We start from the raw sequence: 19,921 nt of genomic DNA on the forward strand, positions 1-19,921 counted from the left end.
ATGGTCCAAATCTTCTGTCAATGATCTTTATAATAAAACTGTATCCACATGTACAAGACTGGTGTCCGTGGGAGTAGGAAAGGAAAAAGGAAAAGATACAGGGAGAATATGGCTGAAATAATTTATATACTTTGTGAAAACAGATCAATAAAAATTTTTTCAGGAAGGGGGAAGAAAGAATGAGAGGGAGTGATGCTGGGTTTAAATTGGAGTATATGATAGGCCTACATAGAAATATCACAATAAAATACCTTTGTACAATTCACATGTGCTAACAAAAAAATGTAATAAAACTGCTTTCTAGAGTCCAGACTATGTAAAGCTTTTTGTAAGAATGTGAAGCTATATGGAGGAGATTGAGGGTGACAATATTTGTATCAACCTGAGAAGACATTCCGAAGCATTTATTGAATATAATAATCATGATTATTATCACTGACATCATAATAAATAAAAGCCAATAACACATATAGATGTTAAATGAGAAATTCAAGCTGTCTATGAGTGGTTATAGGAGCCCAACTATATAGGGTAGCATTTGGGAGGAAGTCAGGAATGTAGGGGTTCTACCATTTGTCTACAGGCAAGTTAAAGGGAAAAATATTCACACAAATGTTCGTTCCTTGACTGGAAGCAGCCTGAATCTCTGAACATACAACTCCACAATAATGCTGACAGAGCAAGGGAGAATGTGTTTTTGATCCAGGACAAATTCTTAAACATAAATTTGCTAGATTGAAAAGAACCTGAAATGGAGCAAGTTAGCTTTGAGAAATAAAACTTATATCACCTATTGATTTTAACTGGTACTATATTCTTGTGGAATAACACTAGGTTTTCATGAATAACAAAAGTTTAGAATATAATCAGACCATATGAACAGAAAGCATGTACTGTTATTCAGCATTTCTATACTATGATAATTCGTTTGGGGTCACATACACATTTTAAGTTTTACTAAAGTGTGGTATTATAGTAAAGTGAGTTTGCTTAAAGTATACAATGTGTTGAGCTTTTGACATGTATAACATATGTCATACTTTCTGAGGATTATATAAAGTTGAGCTATCACTCCATTAAAAATAATAAACATATCATCATTTCAAAAGCTTCCTGAAACTACCTTAAAATTCCCACTTGCCATATCTCTCACCATCCTAAGAAATGATGTGTTTGTTTTATGTCTTTGCAGATCCTTCCATTTTCTAGAATATTAGCTGATTGGAATATACAGCATTATTTTCTAATTAGATTTCTTCCACATAGCATTATTATTGGGAGATTCATTTGTGCTATTCTCTTCATGTATAAATCAGTTCTTATTGTTTGCCTTGTTTTCCATTCGACTGCTACCAAAACTCATTTATCCTTTTACCTGTGACTGTTGTGAGTCCTGATACTTACTGATGACTGTAACTAAAGCTCCTATGCACATGACTACAGATTTTTTTTTTCCTTGTCGGTTGTAAGCCTTGAACTCTGAGCCTGGGTGCTGTCCCTGAGCTCTTCAGCTCAAAACGAGTGCTCTACTACTTGAGCCACAGCACCACTTCCAGTTTTCTGATGGTCAATTGGAGATAAGAATCTCACAGACTTTCCTGCCCAGGCTGGTTTTGAACCGTGATCCTCAAATTTCAGCCTCCCAAGTAGCTAGGACTACAGGTGTGAGCCACCACTGCCTGGCTATGACTACAGATTTTTATGGAGCTATATGCTTTCTTTTTTCTGGATGGAATACCCAGGCAGGCCACAGCTTCATTTTTTCATAAATCTGTGTAACGTTTAATGAAAATGCCAAATTTATTTATAATGGTGACACAAGTTTACATTTTCACATGAAGCATTGGACAATTCAGTGGCTCCACATCCTCACCAAACCATTTGTATGGCAATTTTTAAACCATTACAATGAACAGTATATATGAATCTCATTATAATTATAATTTCACATCTCCATGGTTAATGATGTTGATCATCTTTATAATGCCTGATAAAAGAAAATAAGAGTAAGTTTCCCTTGATTGGTTTTTTAACAGGTTTATTACAGTTAATCAAGACTTCAGGAAAATTCAATGTAAGGAAAGTGGAGATGGTCTGGAAGGAAGAATGAATATGCAAGGTTGAGATACAAAACATGATATAGGGTTTCCCTATGGGCTCATTGGACAATTAAGGGGCACTTAAAACAAATGAATAAAATGAAGAATTAGAAACTGAGCTATACCTTGCTGTCTTATGAAGCCAGAAAGACATTAGAAAGTACTTACAAAAACACCTAAAAGTATCTTACTTCATCTTGGCAACTTGTTTGGGCTGGTTAACGGAATTCTTTGGCAACTACACAATTAGGTAATTTCTGTTTTTCTGAAAATATTTATGAGATGAGTACAAGCAACTTCTTTAAAAATCATTCATGATTTATATACTGGGATGGGAATCATGAATTAAATTCAAGTACATACTATTGTCATCTTTGCAATCTAAAAGTTTAATTAAATTCCTAATTCATTTCTTTAATATTCTGGATTTGTTTATCTATAATCTAGATGTCCATTATCTTTATATACTAAGCTTCAAAGTTTATAGACAGTTTAAAACAATGTCTTGTCATTAATGCCCCTTATTCTAAGGTAGTCAATGTTTAATATAATTTCTAAGAATAATTTCCTTAAAATAAAACTGGTAAACATTGAGGTTCCATCTTAGATGCACTTTCAATGACTTCTCTAGTTAGAATTGTCAAGTGGGGACTATCTTTTCAAAGCAACCTGAAGCACATATTAAAGATAAATATATTGACCATATCCAAAATGTCTTGACTCAAAATGACTAAGAATAATAACTTGTAACAGAACAAAGAAATAATAATGTATAAGTTTATGGTCTACTATATAAGCTGCTTTGACTATTATACAATATGGCCTTATATTGAATGTCATTGCAAATAGACAAATAATTGTTATACCCCAACTGAAAAAAATCTAAATTAAAGTATAAAACTGTCTAGGTTGTTTTTGTAATAAATATTTGGGATTCCTGATTCAGTAGATTCAAGTAGACAATATTCTGCTAATAGATCTTTTCACTGTTTTGTTATTCTACCTCTCCACACTTACTGTGGCTTCAACCTGCAATTAGAACAGTGAGGATTACACCATACTCATGATTTTTTTTGAAATTTAGGTGTTATCCATTAGGAATAGTAAAAAGTCTCCATAGTCTATATTTAATTTCTATGTGTGTCACACATAGAAAGACAGAGGCATGAAAAGTCTGTATATTTTGTTCCCAAAGAGAATAAGGCTAAATCTTTTACTGGACCTACCTCAACATCTCAAATCCCTTTTGTAACCATTCATTATACTTATTTTCCAAACACATGTAGGTTTCTGACACTATTGAATTATTTTCATATATTTTGACCTCAAATTGCTTTCCATTTTCTTGATCCATTTGTTCATTGAGGGGAATCTGGGATAATTCTATACCTTGACTAAGATGAATAGTGCTACAGTGAACATGGTTGTGCTGGTGACCTGACTGTTTTCTAGTTTGTAATCTTGCATAAATTCTCAAGAGCGGAATTGCTGGTTCATAGGATAACTCTATTATTAGTTCATGAGGAACCTCCATACTGCTTTCCACAGTGGTTATACTAGTTTCATTCTCATTAACAGTGTATTAGAGTTCGTTTTTACCCACATCTGCACCAGCATTTGTTATTGATTGTATCTTGATGATGGCCATGCTAACTGGAGTGAGATGGAATCTCAGTGTTATTAGGATTTGAATTTCTTTTATGACCAGAGATGTTAAGTGCTTCTTCACATATGTTCCTCAACACAGGCAGGAACTTTTTGCACAAAGATCCATAAACATAGCAAATCAAATAAAGAATGGATCAATGGGATTGCATCATACTAAAAAAAAAAGTTCATGGCAAAGGACATAGATAACAAGCTAAAAAGACAGCTTACAGAATGAGAAAAGTTCTTTGCCAGCTATCTGTCTAAGAGGGGCCCAATAGCTAGAATATACAGAGAGCTTAAGAAACTAAATCTCCAAGAATCAACAACCCAATTAACAAATGGACAGCTAAATAAGGACTTCTCAGGAGAAGAATTAAATATGTTTTTGTTTAAAATTTACTCCTCTTAAACCTGGGAATAATTAAGAGACAAAAATATTAAAGTAAAACACATAGAAGAAATAATTGAATTCTTTGAAATGTTAGGAAACAAGAATGCAAGATATCCTCCCTGACCATACAGGAATTTTAACACAATCCCTGAAGACCACCAGGTTTGTAAATAAGAGTTTTCCCCAGCAGAATTTGAATGACTAACAAGCTCCCAGATGACACCAATGCTGCTGGACTACATGACACTTTCTGTAACAGGATTAATGTCAATGTCTAAAATATTCATTGATATATATTGACTCCCAATGAAAGAGTCACTAATACATTGAAATTCAGGTTGAGGAGGCACTTAGTACCCAAAGTACACATAACACAAACTAACCTGATAATGGCATACTGTAGCTAAATTTTTAAAAGTGAAGGTAAAGGAATTATTTTCAGATCTGCAAAACAGAAGTACCCAGTGATATTTAAATACAAAGCTATTAGACTAACAGAAGATTTCTAGGGGGGGGGGAAGCTAAAGTCCAAATAACATGAAATGATGTATTTTAAGTCCTGAAAAAAATACTGCCAATAAAGTATGCTGTGCCCAGTAAGATTATCCTTCAGAATTGAAGGATAAATGAACATAATCCATGACAAACATAAAGTAATAAAATTTATGACCAGTATACCACCATTACAAAGTTAGTTTGCTTGAGGGAAACAGAAATATAAAATGGTGAGAGCATATAGAAGAACAAATCCTGATGCAAGAGTACACTGGAAAATTAGACTAGGAGTCAAATAACATAAATACAGCCCACCACTAAATTTCCATGATGAATAAAAATAGCAAGAAATAAAATCAGAAGAAAAGCAACTAAATGGCAAGAATATAACTTAGTATCCAATGATAACTCTCAATATAAGTGGTCTTAATTCTCTACTTAAAAGAAACTTGAACATATTTAAAAATGTGATTTTAAAAATAGGAGAAAAATGAGGGAAGGGGTAACAAGTTTGACAAGAATTGCACTTTTACCTTACTTATGGAAGTGTAACCCCTCTGTGCATCACCTTGACAATAAAAAAAAAGAAATGTGATTCAAAAAATTCTGCCTATAAGAAATGCCTCACCTACAAAAAAATGAAAATGAAAAGGTGGAAAATATTTAAAATAGATAGGCGTGAACAAATGCAGCAGTGGTACTCACTAGACACTACATGGAAAATAAACTACACAACTAGTGGATAGGAATGGGAGGGAAAAACATTCAAAAAGAAATATGAACCGGGTGCCAATGGCTCATACCTGTAATCCTAGCTACTCAGGAGGCTGAGATCTGAAGATTGAGGTTCAAAGCCAGCCCAGGCAGTTAAGGCTGTAAAACATGTATCTCCAATAAACTACCAGAAAACCAGAAGTGGAACTGTGGCTCAAGTGGTAGAGTACTAGCCTTGAGCCGAAGAGCTCAGGGACAACACCCAGCCCAGAGTTCAAGCCCCACAATGGACAAAAACAAACAAAAAAACCCACTTTATCTGATTTATGAAACTGTAACCTCTCTGTACATCACTTTTATGATAATGATAAAAATATTAAAAATAGGATTCAAAAGAAAGCAAATATTGGTATTCTTACATTCACAAAGTAGATATATAAATTAAGTCAGAAGAGACAAAGAATATCACTATATACTGAAAAAGGAACAATTGATTGAGCACATATAATGAATATAAATACATATGTACTGTCACAAAAAATTAAAATTATACTGTAGATGAGATGAGCATTCAGAATACGATGTTCAGTCCAAAAGCTGTAAAGTACACATTTTTTAATCATCAAGTGGAACATTTTCTAAGATAAACTAAGTGTTAGGCTACAAAGCAAGTCTTAACAAATTCAGAAAACTAAAATTATTTCTTGCATGCTGAATCACAATGGCATAAAATAAAAAATCAACAGTAAGAGAAACTGCAGGTTAAATTATATAAATATAGTTGAATAATAAACTATGAAACTAAGAATGGATCATTGAATATGTCTTGAGAAAAGTCTTTAAAGACCTTGGAACAAATAAAAATAAATATAATAAAGATACAGTAAAAGCAATACAAAATAGGAAATGTATTTTTTAATGTAAATGCAAATGCATGTAAAGAAAACTCTAAAGATGAACCACAAGGACTTAGAAAACTAAGCGAAAACAAACCTAATATCAGTAGAAGGAAAAAACATTAGACACTAGAAGAGATGCAAATGAAATAACAAAGCAAAGCATCAGTGAAAGACAAAAAAATTGGTGTTTAAAGAGATATGCCAAAGAGATACCAATGTGTTAAAACATTGGTATAATGAAAATGGAAAATACATAGTAGCAAAGGTAACGTTGCTTAGAAAGATCTATTAAATGAACTTGGGGTAGAAGAAAATTCAAGAAACCTTACTATATTGTAAAACATGATAGAAATACTCCTAAAGAAAAACTTAGCACTGCGTAAGGTTTTCTGTTAATTTAGTATTTCCAATTTAGGAATTTATCCTTAAGGTTTAACATTCTGTCCTTTAAAATTATGAAAATTCTATTTTCTGTAGATACATCATAATAATACATATACATAGTTTTATTCATTGGTAGGTTCTTTCTAATTACCCAAACTGGAAACAATTGAAGAGCTGACATATAAAAGAGTGGTCAGACAAAGTAGGCCTGTGCAGGTGTAAGCACATTTGAAATGTCCACATGAATTGATATGTATGTTTGAGTGGATATATTGTTAAGCAAATAGCCAGAAAAAACTAAGGTCCTTTACTGTGACATGCTAATATCCATTCAGTTAGTCAATATCAGGCTATATTTCTCTTCTGTGCTTTCATGTTTCTTAAATAATTGTACTATTCCTCCTATACTCTGCTTGTAAACCCTGAACTATGTAAGTGATTTCCTGAACTAAGTAATTGTAAATAGTGAACAATCAGATATTAGATCCATCTATATTGGGTACTCTGGATGGATATAGTTAAAAAGGATTGATATGGCAGGATTGATATGGAAACCAATTCTGTACTACACAATTTGAAAATCCCTTAGGAAATGATGTTCTAATAGTGTTACCCCGAGAATTCTTTGTTCTTATTAGATGCTTTCCGGTAAGACACAGAGGTGTACATGCTCCATTGTGTCCAGGGGACAGTTTCCACTCTGCAGATCATTGCACATTTAGCAAGATGAATTGTGGTATAATGTAGAAGGGGCATTTTGATAGTCTTTCATAACTATCATGCAATAAATCAATCAGAAAAAGATATTTAAATCCCTCATATTTTTAGGGTAGAATGAAGTTTTCGGAGAAAAGAATAGACCCTTGGTGCTCTGTCCTCTTCAGCTTGATGAGTTAAGTATTGAAGTGCAGAAGGATCCCCTAAATCTGTGTACAGAATTTATTAAAGAAACCTCCTATGCTACTCAAAGGTTGGTTTTTTCTGCTACTTTTTATATTTTGACTTGTAGATAATTGTGAAAGATTACACAAAGGACAACTAAGTAATGACACTTTAAAGTTTCCTACCAAATCAGAAATGTTAAATATGAGTTTAAACTGAAAAGCCTTTTCATTTTTGTGTGGTATGCATAGTATCTAGGCAAACTGAACATGACTTCTTGTTTTGGCCTGTGCTCACCTGATCTCATAATAGGAGAGTATGTGTGTTGTGGGCAGACAGAGTATGTGTAATTACTGAGGCACCACAAGTCAGGAGTTTGATACAGGGCAATTCTAGTTAAATATCATATCAATAAGCACTTCATGACAATGTTGCTACTGGGATGGTTTACACAAATGAGAACATTTGTGCGATTACAAGTTTCAGAATGGGCAAAAGAACTCTTGTTCTTTAGCAATTTTCAATAGTTTGTGGTTCCATCAGCAATGATGTGATAAATCTCTAAACATGGTTTCTCATGTGAGTGAGTCATTCTGTTTCTTTGTCATATACTGCTATGTCTATCCTGTCTCATCTCTATCTAGGATGCATCAAAAGATTTAATGGCTCAGTTTCTGCTATAAATTCTGCAGATGACACCAGAAAGAACATTACGTTTTCATTCTATTTTAGTCATTATAGATTTACTTTTGTGCATGTTCTGTTTTCTAAAGCATAATATATTCATTAGGGATTTAAAACAATTTTCTTAATATCTTCATTGAAGAACATGGGATTTTACATATTTCTCATTTAAAAAGGCCTTTTCTTAATTTACTGTGATTTAAAACATAAACCTAAATAGGAATTTATTTAAAAGGGTTCATAATTTGCTTAAGAAGGAATGTTCTAGAATTTGGATGTGAGTTAGAACTTGTATTTAAAACTTCCATAAGAACTTCTAGTAAACTGCAATTCTGAGGCTATTATCTCTGAAATTAGCCTTTCTTACTCTGACCCATTGTTCTGAATAGAATTTCACTTTTCCTTCATATTGTACATAAAACTTAACAGTAGCTACTATTAGGTACATAGTTCTCACTAGATATAAGATTATTGCTATTTCTTAAGTTCCTTTTTTGGTTGATACTTAATATCAATGTTTTGATAAGGCTATTTACTTTGTAACATTTGTCTCATCAAAATTGAGCTTGGTAAGTGTCTGATACTCGGTATAACTCAAGGGGAAGAGATGTCTTTTTTTTTTTTACAGGTAATACTAGAATTTGCTTTTTGTGGATATGATTGAACAAGAGAGAAATGAAGAACAAATCAGAGGAGATCGTGTTCATCTTGCTGGGACTGACAGATGACCCTCAGCTACAAATCGTGGTTTTCCTGTTTCTCTTTGTCAACTACATCCTGAGCCTGATGGGGAACTTTGTCATCATCCTGCTCACACTGCTGGACCCCCGCCTCAAGACTCCCATGTACTTCTTCCTTCGAAATTTCTCCTTCTTAGAAATTTCATTCACCACCGTTGGCATCCCACGCTTTTTGACCAGCATTCTCACAGGAGACAAAACAATTTCCTATAATGGTTGTGTTTCTCAGTTCTTCTTTTTTTTTCTACTAGGAGTTACAGAGTTTTACCTGCTGGCCGTCATGTCCTATGACCGCTATGTGGCCATCTGCAAACCCCTGCATTACCCAGTCATCATGAACAGCAAGGTGTGCCACCAGCTGGTGCTCAGCTCCTGGGTGATTGGATTCTTAACCATCTTTCCCCCTTTGCTCTTAGGACTCCAGCTGGATTTCTGTGCAAACAGAAAGATTGACCACTTCCTCTGTGACACTTCCCCTGTCCTGCAGATCTCTTGCACAGATACACATTTCATAGAAATGTTGGCTTTTGTCTTTTCTGTGATGACACTTGTCATCACACTGTTTTTAGTGGTCCTTTCCTACACCTTCATCATCAAAACCGTCCTAAAATTTCCTTCAGTTCATCAAAGAACAAAGGCTTTTTCCACCTGTTTCTCACATATGGTTGTTGTCTCTATTACTTATGGAAGTTGTATCTTTATGTATACACAACCAGAAAAGGATATGGTTACCTTCAATAAGGGTGTAGCTCTGCTCTATACCTCTGTGGCCCCTTTACTCAACCCTTTCATCTACAGCCTAAGGAACCAGCAAGTAAAAGAAGCTTTCAAGCATATGTTTCAAAGGTTAGGTTTTGTTTCTTTAAAATAAAGAGGCAAAATTTAGATATCAATATCAAGCTATTGCAATGTGAATGAAAAGAAACGAATACACCTTCAATTACATTATTTCTAATCTGTGGACCTATGCCACTTCCCTCCAGAATTCTTAATCATAGTAGCTTCATTGAAATGCTCCAGGCTCTTCTTTCTCATTATGTTTTCCTAATCCTTAGGAACAAATCATTTGTTTTTGTTAAGAATGTTAAAATCTCTCTTCACTTACAAATCTCTCTTCCACAAATAAGATGCTGACGTGTGAGTAGATGATACAAGAACCCCTTGCTAATTCACTTAATTTACTTACTTATTTGGAAGTGAGTTCATTGCCCAGCAGCTTATATTTGCTCAGAGGTATTGTGCCTTGTGAAAAGTGTCACAGAGAAAACATGACATTATATTATATCATTATATTATTATATCATGTAATTGAGGTGGTGATAGGATTGAAGTAGAAAAATCTGAGTGTGATCAAATGAAAATATCACTTCTGAAGCTCCTTGAAAAATGAATGGAGAAATTAAGTATTCTAGGGTGCTATGGCTTGTGCAAAGAACTGTTTGAAATGTTTGTCTTGTAGGGCCATAAAATTTGACTATAAGTTGTATTTTAAATCCAGTTAGTGGAATTTGATTTTTTTAAAAGATTGAAATAGAGCCTTTAATTCTAATGATATCCATTTCTTTAAACAACTTGAATTCTAAAGTACTGTTGATACTTCAAAAATCTTATAATTCATTAATACCTTGGTCTAAGTCTGTATGTATTTAATACAAGTTAAAAATTATAATCCATTCTGCTTGTTTCACTTTTAACCTAGTTAATTTGTCATATACTATACACAGAGTATTCATTTCCTTAAAATAAATCGGTTGTTAAAAATATACACATATTTGTGACCATGGAGATTATCTTAGTGAATTGTTCCTTTGGCCTCTTTCCAGTCACTGCCTACCACCACTACTACCTACTTCTGCCCTGAATCACAGTATCCACCTATATTCTTTTAATCACTCTAAATTTGTCTCAAATTATCTGGTATTTTGTAAGAAAGAAACCATACTGGGTGAGCATTGTGTGGCTGATTTTCTCAACATAATAATGTGAGTTCTTCCACTGTATTATTGCTTTCATTGATGATTGGTTTCTTTGTTAACTTGACTTATCAGTGTGAATGTTGTTTGGGGGAATTTTCTTATTTGTTTGTTTGAGGTTCATTAAAATTCTTTGGTATTGTCATTCTGCAAGAAATTTCTTCAACAGACTGAGTGATTTCCTTTGATTCGTGTTAAAATAATACCATATCTTAAAATGTCAATCAATGAAAGCCTCTATCCTTCCACCACGTATTTTGTTTGTTGTGTGCCAAACAAGTAGTAGAATGAGTTTGTTCTCTATGTCTTGGGAATTCCACCCCTCAGTTTATATTCTTTTTTTTTATTGTGAAAGTACTGTACAGAGGGGTTACAATTACATGGGCAAGGTACATTTCTTATTAAGCATTGTTGCCTCCTCCTGTGTTTCCCCTCCCCATCCCTTCTCATCTCCCCTCCCCTCTCTCCCACGCCAAACTTGTAAAGTTTGTTTTTTTGACATAACGTCTGTACATCTCATTGTTGCAATGGGTCCACCTGTATCCCTATTTAAACAACTTGTTTTTTCCCTTCCTCTCCACAAATTATACCCACATCAAATACAGTGAAAACAGGGGTTATACCATGGGGGAGGAAATACAAAGCAACAAAGAAATCATCTTATAAATATGTTAGGAACAATAAGTAAGTCAGTTTATATTTTATAGGCAGAGAAACTTTAGGAATTAGCCCAAGAGAAAAGAGGGAGGGTAACAATGCAGGAAGAAATTTTGCTACCTGATGCTTCCCTGTAAGGCCCAGATCACCTGAAAATCAATTCACTATCTACTTGGTCCAATCCTCAACCTTGTTTGGAAAAGCTGTGATGAACAAAGTCTTAATATTGCTGGCAGAATGGTGCAGAAACTACTTTTCAAGATTGCCAGTGGAGTGATCTCTGCTAAGTAGGTACAGAAAAGATTAGAAAGAACTAGCAGTGTGTTTTGGTAATTTCTAACAAAATGATTTCTGATACTTTCAGCAGTAAAGTCGGTAGTTGTCCAATGCTTAATGAAAAGCTATTAAGAATGTCACCTGTGTCACCAGCTTGATCACAAAGATCTCTCTAACATAATCCTTCCCTTCCTTTTACCTTTTCTAAGTTTTTCAGTCATCTCAGTTACAAATAAATTAGGTCTCTAAAAATAAGGTTCTGAGGACCAACCTCCCAGCTTCCCTGCCTCTATGAGAAAATAAACAGGAAAGTGGTACGTTATTCTGCCAACATTCCATTTAAGAAAGATGCTTTGAAAATAATTTAAACTAAAGGGGTAACAACTTAGACAAGAAATGTAATCACTACTTTACTTATGTAACTCTAACCCCTCTGTACATCAGCTTGACAATATTTAAAAAAAAAAAAAAGAAGTTACAAATCACTGCTTCAATCAATGGTTCTGCTCAAGAGTGACTCCAGTGTTGGGAGCCTGTTCCCAACAGCTGTGTGTATTGTTCAGTTGGCCCCCATTAGATAAAACTTTTCCAGGTTTTGGCCAGTAAGAAGGCTTAAGTACAAGAAATCCATGCATATTCTCTCAGAACCCCTTGCTACCCCGTGAGTGAGCATGGTTTCACAAGGCACAGTGGAGAGTCTGATGGAGTAAAGAATTAGAATAAAGACCTATAAACATAGCAAACGAGTTCAAACACCTGTAAACTACAGATATATAATGTCCTAGTTCTTCTTAACAAATGATTTTCATTTAGCAAGACTTAGACTCTGAGAATAAACTTATTCTCATTTGTTCATTCATTCATTCATGGGTTCAACAAATGGAAATCTGAGAACTCTAAATTTATAGACATTGGAAAATAAATGTCATCCTGGAAATGAAATATTTATAGTTCATTGATTACTGATCATTGTCTTTACCAAAAATATAAAAATATTGACTATTCAAAAATAGTTGATATTGGGTTATTAAGCTATATCTTGAAGGTTATTCAATAAAAAACAGCCCTCAGAGCCCTCATTACCAAAGTTTCCTACTACAACATTAAAATCCTTGCTTGCCATCTCTCTCCTCATCCTCTGGAATGATTCACATGTTTTATGTTCCTATAGCTAATGTTAATTTCTAGAATATTATCTGAATGGAATATACATGAACTATTCTTTTTGAAGTAGGCTTTTTCCATTCAGGTTGATGGTTGAATCATCAGTACTATTCTCTTTATGGATTAGTTTTCATGAATTAGTTAGTTATTGCCTGTAATATATTCTATTCTATTGCCACCAAAACTCACTTATGATTTTATCAATTTGTAGTCATTAAAGTTGTATTTCCTCTTGATGATTGTATCTAGAGCTGCTATGAATATGACTACAGGGTGTTATGGACCCATTGGCTTTCAGGTTTTTCTGGATGAAATACCCAGGCATGCATGGCTTTATTTTGTGAAAGGTATGTTTAGCTTTTTTAAATGCAAAACTTGTTTCTAATGGTGATCATTTTATATTCTTATATCTCTACATTCTCATATAGTTCAATGACTGTACATACTTAACAACATTTCCATAACAATTTTTAAACTAGTATCATGAGTTACACTTGAATCTCATTATAATTTCACATCTCCAATGATTAATTATATTGATAATTTCTGTAATGCCTGTTGTTCACAGCTACATTTTCCTTAGTAAGTTTTATACATTAATAAGAGCCTATGTCTATTTTTATGTCTATTTTATGTCTATGTCTATTACTTTTTAAAAATTCTTTATACATTCTAGAGATGTCTTTTATGAGATATGTAATTTTCTAATACTTTTTCACCCTGTGACTTGTCTTTACAATCAAGGAGCAGAATAATAGAGGGGATGAACATAATCAAAGTGCATTTCATGCATGTATGGAAATATATGAAACTTCTTACTTCATACTATTAATATCTCTAATTTTAAAAAGGGTTTGAAGACTAAAGTTTCCTAATACAGTTTATTTTATTTTGGCAGTATGTTTCTTTATGGATCAAGTTTTCTTCTAGGCCATGACACTTTCCATCATGATTGTATCTGGAAGTTTTTGTTTTTATATTAATTTTATAGCTAAGATTTGAGTAAAATCTTATATTTCATGTGTGATTGATCATGGTTGATATGTGTGTGTTTGTGTATATACAGAGAGAAAGCTAGTTTTTTATTTTATTTTATTGTCTAAGTGATGTACAGAGAGGTTACAGTTACATATGCAAGGTAGTGAGTACATTTCTTGTTGAACTTATTACTTTCTTCCTCGTTTTTCTCCCACTTTCCCTCCCCACCAATGCCCCCGCCCGAAGTTGTAAAGTTCATTTCCAACATGTTGTCTTGTGAGTATTGCTGTTGCATTGGTTCACCCTTTGTCCTTTTTCTCACCATTTTGTTGTTTCCCTTCCCTGCCCTAATTCAAATAAATGTATATACAATACCTGTGGTACCAAAATCAAATACAGTAACAACAGTAGATAAACCTTGGGGGGAGGGAACCACAAAAGAAAAAAAATCACATAGTACATTTAAAAAATAACAAAGAAAACCGTCATGTTTCCATATCTTGGACTTAGCACCATCTTTTTTTTTTTGTGAAAATAACGTACAGAGGGGTTACAATTACATGGGCAAGATAATGAGTACATTTTTTATCAAGCATTGTTGCCTGCTCCATTGTTTCCCCTTCCCATCCCTTCCCATCTATGCCTTCTCTCCCACCCCCCCCCCTCCGCCAAAGTTGTAAAGTTCATTTTTCGACATAACAATTAGTGCATCTCATTATTGCAATGGGTCCACCTGTATCCCTATTTAAACGATGTTGGTATAATTTGTAGAGGGGAAGGGAAAAAACAAATCATTTAAATTAGCAAGATCTTATATAGTCATATGTACATAGCTATTGAGCGATTCTGCTCATCTGCGAGGACTATCCTACACACATACTAATTATTACAAATGAGAGAAACCGTGGGATCTACATTTCTTTGAGTCTGGATTACTTCACTTAAGATGATTTTTTCCTTAAAAATGAGGCATGCTATTCTTTCAGATGGAAGCATAGAAAATTCTGTTGTGTATATATATGACATTTTCTTGATCCATTCATCTACTGAGGGGCATCTGGGTTGGTTCCATATCTTAGCTATGGTAAATAATGCTGCAATAAACATCATTGTGCTAGTAGCTTTAGTATGGCTTTGTTTGTGATCCTTTGGGTAAATACCCAGAAGTGGAATTACCAGGTCATAAAGTAGCCAGAGAGCTAATTATTAACCATCATTTTTTTCAAAGAAAACAAAAATTCACCATTCCTAACACATAGAGCTCCCCGATGACCCAGAAATCCCACTTTGGGGCATTTACCCAAACCATCACAAACAAAGCCATACTAAAGTTATCCGTACAACTATGTTTATTCACCATAGCTAAGGTATGGAACTAACCCAGATGCCCCTTAGTAGATGAATGAATCAAGAAAATGTGGTATATATATATATATATATATATATATATATATATATATATATATATATACACAATGGAATTCTATGCCTCCATCAGAAAGAATGACACCACCTCATTTGTTAGGAAATGGAAAGACTTGGAAAAAATTGTATTAAGTAAAGTAAACCAGGCCCAAAGAAACTTGGTTCCCTTGTTTTCCTTATTTGCAAAACTAGTAAATGTCTAGGATAATCTTACCAGACACGTAGAAAAGGTCAAAAGCCATGTACATTTGACCATATAAGATGATGCTATGCGAAATGAACCCCAAGATAGGGACACAAGAGGTTTTATCTTCCTTGCTGTTGTTTTTAATGTACTTATAATGTGCTGTGTGATTTTTTTTTGTTTCTGTTGTATGTGATTCCCCCATGGTATGACCCCTGTTTTCACTGTATTTGATGTCGGTGCCTGCATCTTGTATGTACATTTTTCTAATTTGGGGAAGGCAAGGGAAATAACAAAAAGCTGAAATAAGCATACAGATTGACACATTGTAACAATGAGATGTACAAGGCACTATGTTGAAAATGAACTTGACAGCTTGGTGGGGGGAGATGTTGGGGAGGTGAGGAGGTAAGGGATGGTAGTGGAAAAACAAAGAGGGGTAACAATGCTGGATAGAAAATGTACTCATTACCTTACTCATGTAATTGTAACCCCTTTGTACAGTATCTTTACAATAAAAAATATATGTTAAAAATTCACCAGTCCTAAAATCTTAATCATTTTCACAATTTAAGTGGGAAGGGGGGAGAGGGGAAGAGTGTAGTTGTGGAGGTGGGATGAAAAAGACAGTAGGGGGAAAACAAAGGAGGAGGTAACAATGTTTGATAGGAAATGTACTTATTATCTTGCTCATGTAACTGTAACCCCTCTGTATAGTATTTTTACAATAAAAACATATAAGATATAAAAACTTGTCTATAAAAACTAGATTTTATTTCTTGATGAGTATATTTTCAAACCTGCATAATAGTCTACTCTATAGTATGTACTATCCTTCAGCTACTAAATTCTATCTGAGCATAAAGAAGGTGGTCTGATCAAAACTACCTCGTATATAATCAAAGGTAGAAAGACAGCTTGAGTTTGCTATTAAACCTTTGTTACCAGTAACTATGAGACTACATCACGGCAATTTCATCTCAAAAAATGATAATTAGTTATAAAAACAAAATTACATTTGGAATTTGTATTTCAAATTTTAATTGTATTAAAATTTTTGGTTATATCTCAATTGTTAAGATGAGCATTTGATTGCATGTTATAAGAGAATTACAAAACTTAATTTATCAAATTCATGATTGTTATGTTATAAGCATTACTCCATATTACTCTATAACTTATTAGTAGTGATGTGTAAGACTTGATCAGTAAAAATATTGAACAAAAATTACAACAATATTATACTGCAGAGGGAAAAGTAGGATTTTCTTTCTTTATTGACAATGCATGAAATCAGAGAATGAATCTAGAGAAATGATAACAAATAATTTCAATACAAATTCACATTGGTTTTGTTTGTACATTCAAAGTGTAACAGTTATCACTCATGAGGAAGATGAAGATGAGAAAAAGGGCTTCTTCTTTTTTTTTTTTTGGTGGTCGTGGGGCTTGAACTCTGGGCCTGCGTGCTGTCTGTCAGCTCTTCAGCTCAAGGTGGGCGCTCTACCACTTGAGCTACAGTGCCACTTCCAGTTTTCTGGTGGTTTATTGGAGATAAGAGTTTCACGGACTTTCCTGCCCAGGCTGGCTTTGAACTGCGATCCTCTGATCTCAGCCTCCTGAGTAGATAAGATTACAGGTGTGAGCCACCAGCGCCAGCTAGAGAAAGGGCTTCTTAATGGTCTTATATCACTCAACACCTCCATGGTCTGAGGAAAGTTATTTGAGATCATGACCCAAAGCAAAATAAATCCAATGAAAAAATTTATATTGCAAATCAAACATGCCCTAAATTTACATTCTAAAGATGTAAATCAGATTTCAAAACCTAGATAACAAATTTGTTCAGAGTGAAATGTTAATTTAGAGAATTAAAATCAGGCTTTTTCAGATGCTAAAAGTCTTATTTTATTGTTATTGTAGAGGTGATATACAGAGGGGTTACAGTTACATGAGCCAGGTAATTAGTACAATTCCTTTTGAACCATGTCTCCCCTTCCTTCTCTCTCTCCCAGTTTTTCCCCTCCAGTCCCCACCCACAAGCAATACACTTCATTTTTCACATAGTGTTTAGTGAGTACCACTGTTATATTTTTTCATCCTTTGTTCCACATTTTCTGTGCTCCTATTACCTTCCCAAATACAAGTAAACAAACAAGACAAAAGGAAAAGAAAACAACAGCAGCAGCAACAACATCAACAATAAAAATCTCATTTCCTTTTCTTGGAGTTCATTTCATAAAATATCATTTTATATGATCGTATGCACATAGCTATTGAACCTTTGTCATCTACTTCTATGCATATCCTCCTTTGCCCTAGATGTGTGAATGTCTAGAGACCTATATAATTTATCATGTCCCACTGTGTGTGTGTGTGTGTGTGTGTCTATCATTCAATGTGTTTTCCTGTAGATTAATAGGCACATTCTAGCTACCACAAATGAGGGAAACCATATAACCTATATTTCTTTGGTTTTGGCTTACTTTTAATATAGTTTTATCCAATCTTTCCTTCCTTATGAAGGAATGATACAGTATCATTCTTTCTGATGGATGACCAGAATTCTATTGTGTATATATACCACATTTTTTGGATCCATTTGTCCACTAAAGGGCATCTGGGTTATTTCCATTTTTTGGCTATGGTAAACAACGCTGCAGTGAACATGGTTGTTCTTGTTGCTTTAGTGTGGAGTTGTTTGTGGCCTATTAAATAAATGCCCAGGAATGGAGTGGGATTGCTTGGTCACAGGGGAGATCTATGTGTCATCTTTTGAGGAACCTACATACTGATTTTCAATGTGGTTGAATAAGTTTACATCCCTACCACAGTGTAATAGAATTCCCTTTTGGCTGCATCTCTGCCAGCATTTGTTATTGTTAATTTTCTCGATAATGGCCATTCTAACTGGAGTGAGATGAACTCTTAATGTTGTTTTGATTTGTATTTCTTTTAGGGCCAGAGATGTTGAACATTTCATCATGTGTCTATTAGCCATTCTTACTTCTGAGAAGGCTATTAAGTCTTTAGCCCATTTATTAATTGGGTAGTTGAGTTGTTGAGGGTTTCTTTTGGTGGGGGTTAATTTTTTTTGTGTGGGTGTGGGGCTTGAACTCTGGACACTGTCCCTCAGCTCTTCAGCTTAAAGCTAGTGCTCTACCACCTGAGCCACAGCACCACTTCCGGTTTTCTGGTAGCTAATTAGAGATGAAAGTTTCACGGACTTTCCTGCCTGGGCTGGCTCTGAACTTCGATCTTCAGATCTCAGTCTCCTGAGTAACTAGGATTACAGGCATGAGCCACTGGCAACCAGGCGGGGGTTAATTTTTTTGAGCTCTAAGTATATTTTAGATATGAGGCCTTTGTCTGGCAAAAACTTTCTCCCATTCTGTGGGCTTTCAAGCTCTGCAGGATGAGGAAATCCCATTTATCCAGTTTTTCATTGATTTGTTGTGACTCTGGATCTTTAAGAAATATCAACTGATGCCTAGGGGCCCTACTGTTTCCTCTATCCTTCCCTGTAATATTTTCAAGGTATCTGACCTACATCAAGGCCTTAGATCCATTTGTAATTGATTCTGGTTCAGGGTGATATGTGAGTATCGAGGTGGATAGCCAATTTTGCCAGCACCATTTATTGTCTTTCTTTGAACCTGTGTTTTTGTCTCCCTTATCAAATATTAGGTGGCTGTAAGTCCATAGACTTATTTCTATGTCTTCTTTTCTATTCTATTGGTCCTCAGGTCTATTCTTGTGCCAGTACCAATTTATTTTAATTACTATAGCTTTGTAATAGAATTTGAAGTTTGGTATTGATATTCCTCCAGCACTGTTCTTCCTGCTAAGGACTGTTTTTGCTATTCTGAGTCTTTTATTTATTCCATATGAATTTTAGCAAATATTCATATTCAATAAGATTCCAGTCTTTCTCTATATCACTCTGTCTCTGTCTCTCCTATGTTTATTCTCACTTCTTCTACCTCTCTCCACAATCATTTTTATCCAAATTTGATTCATTTTTTGCCAGTCCTGGGCTTGAATTCCCTTTTGGCTGCATCCCTGCCAGCATTTGTTATTGTTAATTTTCTCGATAATGGCCATTCTAACTGGAGTGAGATGGAATCTTAATGTTGCGTGATTTGCATTTCTTTTAGGGCCAGAGATGTTGAACATTTCATCATGTGTCTATTAGCTTCTTTTTTTGCTCAAGCTAGCATTCTACCACTTGAGTCACAGCACCACTTCCACTTCTTTCTGTGTATGTGGTACTGAGGAATCAAATCAAGGGTTTCATGCATGCAGGGCAAGCACTCTACCACTAAG

General features: G+C 34.4%; 1 protein-coding gene across 1 annotated transcript in view; it reads left to right on the forward strand.

Moving 5' to 3' along the window:
• The first annotated feature begins 8,873 nt into the window (after positions 1-8,873).
• Positions 8,874-19,921, forward strand: part of LOC105987844 (olfactory receptor 6C6-like) — a 31,985-nt gene continuing 20,937 nt past the window's right edge. The window contains exon 1 of the mRNA XM_013019270.1: positions 8,874-9,640. Coding sequence (XP_012874724.1) covers positions 8,874-9,640 — 767 coding nt within the window. The remainder of the gene's footprint in view (positions 9,641-19,921) is intronic.

Source organism: Dipodomys ordii, unplaced genomic scaffold, assembly GCF_000151885.1.
Source record: "Dipodomys ordii isolate 6190 unplaced genomic scaffold, Dord_2.0 Scaffold3, whole genome shotgun sequence".
Classification (NCBI taxonomy): domain Eukaryota; kingdom Metazoa; phylum Chordata; class Mammalia; order Rodentia; family Heteromyidae; genus Dipodomys; species Dipodomys ordii.